The 6,048-nt window shown below is 42.8% G+C and overlaps 1 protein-coding gene across 4 annotated transcripts; it reads right to left on the bottom strand.

The window, feature by feature from the left end:
* Positions 1-777: 777 nt before the first annotated feature.
* On the bottom strand, positions 778-5,813 carry dbr1 (debranching RNA lariats 1). 4 transcript variants are annotated; one of them, XM_086123817.1, is made up of 9 exons: positions 5,632-5,813; positions 5,142-5,340; positions 4,947-5,071; positions 4,432-4,512; positions 4,268-4,353; positions 2,726-2,950; positions 2,563-2,640; positions 2,345-2,490; positions 778-1,697 (listed from the first exon to the last, which is right to left on the bottom strand). In XM_086123817.1, exons 2-9 carry the CDS (start codon positions 5,336-5,338, stop codon positions 1,007-1,009), a joined length of 1,629 nt encoding a protein of 542 aa, XP_085979943.1. In that variant the 5' UTR covers positions 5,339-5,340; positions 5,632-5,813; the 3' UTR covers positions 778-1,006. The 4 variants fall into 4 exon arrangements, with proteins under 4 accessions (XP_085979943.1, XP_085979940.1, XP_085979939.1 ...); XM_086123814.1 differs by having other exon boundaries at positions 5,142-5,388; positions 5,667-5,813; XM_086123813.1 differs by having other exon boundaries at positions 5,667-5,813.
* Positions 5,814-6,048: the final 235 nt, after the last annotated feature.

Here is a 6,048-nt window from a genome sequence, read left to right as displayed (position 1 = left end):
TGTATGTTTTTCATGTTTGAGTCAGGAGTAGTCCATACATGTGCTGCGCTACAAAGAAAAATACATAGTAGTGTATTTTTCCAACAATAATGGCATGAGCCAAAATACATAAGCTGACATAAAACCCCATATTTACTCCTAATTACAATATACAAATAATGTGCGCAGCAGAGAGCACAGGGAGTATTGATTCCTGACGCAAGACATGAGTTTTGTCAGTGGAGAATGGAATGAAAAATGAAGAAACGGTGAAAAGAAAGAATTTATTGTTGAATGGGTTGGAGTAGTTCTATGTTTGAATCTTATGAGTTCTGGAAAGTGAGAAAAACATGTAATAAAATCATTCACAATCATGACCCATGCTAAATTTAAATTGCTGTCAAATCTGAATCAAACATGGATTGAACACAACAGCTGCAAACAGAAAAATGTGTTTGCAAATTTTTTTTAGATTTGTGCCCACCATAAATGATCATTTCTCAAATTGTTGTAAATGTGTGGCTTCTCTCATCAAAACTTGAATGGGAGCATTCTTGAAAGAATAATCAAAAATAAATGGATTGAAAAATGGTAGTGAGGAATATGTTATTTTCAACTATTTGTTTTTCAATTTGTATTTATTCATTTGAATAAATTGAACTTGAATTGTGTTTGCAGTGCTTTATGCTGTCTGCTTGAAAACACATTCAAATGATTAAAACAGTATGAATATGTACAGTATGTATGTAAATGGTTTGGGAATTCATGAAACGGAAATAAGACATTGACACTTACTGTTGAGATTGGACAATGATTTCTTTTTGTTGAAAGGACAATTTAATTATACAACCAATGACAATTTCTGCTGTCTTGAAATCACAATTAGAAAAAAAATTAAGAAATACTTTCTAACAATTAAAAAAAATTAAAATCTGTTTTTAAAAAAAGGAAAACATGATTTTCATTGTTTTCTCTCCATTAAAAAGTCAGGAAAGTAATACATTTAAAAAAAAGGTTTTTTTTCCAGTTATTCATCATACTCATCCTCTACTGTGGCATAGATTAATTGATTCCTGCGTTTGATACGAGGTGTGATGGTCCGGTTTCCCATATCACCATCATCGCTGGTCCGTTTGAGGAAGCGCTCACCCTCCACCTCCGTGTCATCTGGAGGAAGACGAGGGATGGCTGGTGTGGAGTGGCGGGGAGGAGGCAGGTCCATGAAGGGCAACATGGCAATGGGCGACACTTGGGATTTGGGTGGGGGCAGCACCAAGCCAGTAGGTGTGTGGGTCCCCCCCCCGGGCGGTTTTGGATCAGTGCTGCTTTTGGACTCTTCCTCACATTCCTCTTCCTCCCACTCGTCCTCTATTGTGATCTCATCAGGATTGAAGGAATGGGACGTTCCCAAATTGTCAGTTGGGTACTCGCTGGGCTCGTCACCGCTCTGAGTGTCGTCTTCCTCCTCGATGCGGCCGTCTTGAGTCCTACTTGTGTCGGCGGCCTGGCCCGCTTTGGTATAGAGGTCCGTAAGGCCCAGGGTGGCGCATAGTTCTGTGGTCTGGGGGTTGGCGCGGTAGCTGGGTGCGACGTGGTACTGGGGGCTGCTTGGGTCATAGGGCGGCACGGTGCGACTGAAGTTGGCCGGGATAGCGAGCTCGCCACTGAGCTGCTCCACCACCTTCACCAGTGCATCTTCAGGAACCGTAAAGTCCCACCTGATGAATGACGAAACCCAGATGATATGAAAACAGTTTTCTTCACGATTGTGGATGATAACAAGGAGGAAACAATACTAGGATAGACCGGTCGTGAATGGCCACAAGATTAGGTACACGTGCACAATCAAATGAGATAGGGTTTTTTAAAAATTGTCAGAATTGATTTCGTAATCCAGGAGGTCCTCGAGAGTATTGACATAGGACGATACAAGGTTACAAAAGTTTCCGGATTGGCGTAAGACTGACGTCAAGAAGCAAAAGAAGGTAAAGTCAGGTACTGCCATACAAAATGTTTTCATTTGACTGTTTTATATTTATGTCCTCTTTGTATTTTTCAAACAAATATTTACGGACATGACTTAACTGCTACATTAGCAGAGCGAAGTGTTCCAATTTATGGAATATTTTGGGTAATGTGACCGTTGAATAACAACATTACTTGTTATGTACATTTTAATAACTTTTAAAATGATTTTAAAAACAATATAGCTGGCCACCTTGTTCGCTCTTATGCGTTTTCTTCCAAGCAAAATTAATTATTAATTAATTACAACCAATCAAGCCGCACGTAAAATTAATGAGGCCTTCCTTTAAGAAGAAATGTACAGTAAATGATATAGTGAAGACCTATTCATAATGTGTACCGTTCATGCAGGCCGTTATTCTCTGGAGGGTTCCAGGGATGAGGGGTGGTCCTCTGCAGATCATCGGTGGCCTTCAGGATGGCAAGCCACTCGGGGTCGTATTCCAGATCGTCGGATGAACCAGCCCTTTCCGGTATGTCCACGATCTACAACAAAGGCGCCCACGTCAATTTAGAGCTGCTGTCTCTTTACGGACACATTATACAAGCTTCCCTTACCTGCAAGAATTCCCGATAGGGCAGACATTTATCCAGCGACAGGAATTTGGTGACTCGCGGGGCAGCGTTGGATTTAGGCTTTAACCATATAAGGAAGATATTGCATGAAAAAAAAAATGTTGACAACATATTGAAGCAGTTGGGGATTAGCCGTCAGTCTTACAGGATGCTGCTTCAGAGCAGCGAATTTGACGTGAAGATGCGCCGAAAACCAGTAGTTAGGCTGGAGGTGTTCCAGGAGCTCGGCAGCGGCGGGACTCCCAAGAGAGTTAGACTCTACTTCTTGCCGCAGAAACTTCTTCTTCCGCAGCAGCTCCTCTGTGGGCCCGTGATGATAGATACCCCGAGGCCAGTCGTGGCTCAGGAAAATGTCGACAGGCATCCGGATCTGATTGGAATTTGGGAATGGACATTATGCTTTGAATTACTTTTTTTCAATGACGTGTGTATTTGAAAGTTAGGCTTTCCGCAATCAGGATTTTTGGGGGTCGATCAGCAGTTTTGAGGAAGAGAAAAAAAAAAATTAAATATGGATGTGTCCTTGCTCCCACCCTTTTTGTTATCTTCTTTGCCCTGCTTCTAAAGCATGCTTTTGGACTGCAACCAAATAAGTGCACTTACAAACTAGATCTGACGGTCGACTTTTCCCAGGCCTGCAAAGACTTCGTACGGACCGTCAGCCTCAAAAAGACCGAACTGCTGAGCCAGAATGTGGACACTGCACCAGCCATCTGACAAGTACCAACTCAAAGTTGTACACCAGTTTGAATACCTGGGATCCAGCATTAGCAACAACCTGTCTCTTGATGGCAAGATCAACAAGCGCATCGGCAAGGCTGCCATAACCCTAAGACGCCTTACCACCTGCGTCTGGGAGAACCCAAAGCTGACTACTCCAATGAAGATGGCAATGTACAATGCCTGTATTGTCAGCACTCTCTCCTCTAGAGCAGTTAAGCATGGACAACATACTCCAAACGAGAGCGCAAATTGAATAGCGCTGTCTTCGCCGCATCCTTGGTTGGCATCAATTGGAGTGACAAGATTGACAACACCTGGGTTTGTGGGTGTGCAGGTCTGCCCACCATGTTCATGCTGCTCATGCAACACAGGCTGCGATGGCTTGGCCATGTGCGAAGGTTTGAGGATGGACGCATTCCTAATGAACTTGCCTCAGGAAAGAGAACTATTGGCTGCCACCAATTGCGCTTCAAAGATATCTGCAAGCCCTGGACATGAACACACAGAGCTATGAAGATGTAGCATCTGACTGCAACAGATGGCACAGTGTTTTCCTCAAACAGCTGAAGTCTGGCGAAAAAAAAAAAATCCAGACCACAGCCAATGAAAAGCGTGCAGCCCAGCCGTCACTCCAACTAGACGCATCTGCAACAGTTGCTCCTGAGACTGACACTCCCCCATTGGACTCACCAACCGTGCTGCCAGTAAACTGAATGCTGACTCTCGATAAACTCATGTAATATCCATAGTCGACAACAACCGAAGGAGGCCTGAACAAGAATGTTATTGGGACACAATTATATTGACATATTAGTGTCGACCTATTTGCGAGAGTTTTGATTTGAGGGTTACATGTCAAAAACCATAATCTTCAATAAAATCAATAATGACTCAAAAAATCTGATGTATTGCTACATTTCTACATTGTGAAAAGGAGCAGCCTGGCTAAATGTTTGAAGATTACCTGCTTTAGTTTAAACACCTCAATATTTCGCACATGATAGACGCTTCTCAGGGTTTCGGGGTTGTATGGTGGGAATTCATAGTGACCTGCAAGAGGCCAACACATCCAATTAAGACAGTACTTTATGGTGTACAGTACAGTGTCCAGTTAAATAGTGAACTCACCTCTTCGGTAGTCATGTGACTTGAAAATGCCAGAAATGCCACCAATTCGGATCCCTTTGTAGCGAACGACCCCAGCGTAACCTGCAGAGGAAGTTGGACAATCCTGATTACCTTATCTTTAAAAGATTATCCTGAACAATGATCATGTGGCGTGTTAAAAGTGAATTTTTCCTCCCCTATCTGATAAGAAAATGGTTGGGCCAGGCAACTGTAAATGTTAAAACCTGTTCAATATTTATATTTGCAAATCCTCATTTGTGTGATAGAAGTGCTCAGCTGAGCCACGGGCTCTGCGATTATAATGTGAATGGAACGGAAGCCAGTTAGGGAAAAACCTGAGGCTCAGACTATTGTCAGATACAAATGGAGGAGGAACTTTGTTTCTATGTCTGTGTGTCTGTATGTATGCATGTATACATGTTTGTACGTAAGCAAAAAGAGAAAAAAAACCAAAACACATTCAAAAGTACTTTTTATAGATAAAGTGAAATTGTGTATTGTCAGACAGTCCATACCCAAATAATATATATTGGGAGCTACCCAGCCTCCATAAGAAAGCTCCTGCAGGTGATTGGAGGCCTCGTGGTTACCGCCGATGAAAATGGTAAGAATTGGAGCCTTCTTTTCACCAGAATAGTACCTGTAGTAAAGATTTTGCTTAAAAAATAGGCTCACTTGAGACCTGCAAAAAAATGCAAAGGGGCACTGACTTGTAAAAGGTTTGCATGGTTCGATATTTGGCAGGAACCGCCATGCACTTGAGGTCGCCTTCATTGCGCACAGCTTGGAAGTCACCGCAGCAAAGCAGCAGGTCCACTTTGACGCCTTCCTTCTTCTCCAGGTAGGCGATGGTCTCGTAGATCTTGTCCAGCTCGCCATGGCAACAGCCCTCCACTGCAATCTTCATGGCTGCAACCAGCAGAGGCGATCTTGGTTTAGTCTCAACTCCTTTACTGACTAATGAAAGGCAACATAACAACGATATGTTACAATTTTTTTGCACAAAGGTCAAAGCCCTCGATCAGTAAATACATATTAAGTATACACAGCAAATATAATGCAAACGGGTTCTAATAAAAATATTGTCTGCACATTGCTACGAAAAGGCCCAATAACAGCGCAATGTGTTTGGTGTTATTGCTCATTTCGAGTCGTTGTCGTCCTTCATGAGCACAATGGCGAAGAGCACACGCTATTTACCTGATTGTTCTTTGAAGCAACAAAAATTGACTTACAGAGCCGTAAGGGCGGACGGGGGGGGGGGGGGGGTAGGACGCGGACTCGCTTCTACACGCCGTAAGGCCCGCGAATCATGATGAAAAAGTACATATTTTGCTGGAAAACTGTTCACGTATGCAACGAAATTTCCCACCCTGCGTTTACATAACACTGCGCATGCGCAGGGGCCTACAATTTGGGTCACCAGCAGCAGATTCAATACTTATTAATAGAAGCTATTATGGACTTTCAAAAAGTACTCCATTTATGCGCACAAATTATTTAGATGCAAATTTCATGCGTGTTTTTCTATGTTCTCTGTTCTGTTGGGCAGTTTAATGTGACGAATCTACTTCATGATAACCACTTTACGTCACGCTTATGTTTACTTGACGGACA

Source organism: Hippocampus guttulatus, chromosome 11, assembly GCF_054856545.1.
Source record: "Hippocampus guttulatus isolate MCC_2025c chromosome 11, RoL_Hgut_1.0, whole genome shotgun sequence".
Lineage (NCBI taxonomy): Eukaryota > Metazoa > Chordata > Actinopteri > Syngnathiformes > Syngnathidae > Hippocampus > Hippocampus guttulatus.
The sequence above is the reverse complement of the archived record's forward strand: the minus strand, read 5'-3'. Positions and strand labels throughout refer to the sequence as shown.

Bases quoted from the DNA above. Each gene is read 5' to 3' on its own strand.
- dbr1 (XM_086123817.1), bottom strand. From the start codon at position 5,338: ATGAAGATTGCAGTGGAGGGCTGTTGCCATGGCGAGCTGGACAAGATC. The intron at 5,072-5,141 runs GTCAGTGCCCCT...TCTTTACTACAG, and splicing joins ACCATGCAAACCTTTTACAA to GTACTATTCTGGTGAAAAGA. The intron at 2,641-2,725 runs GTAAGACTGACG...ATATGGTTAAAG, and splicing joins CTGCTCTGAAGCAGCATCCT to CCTAAATCCAACGCTGCCCC.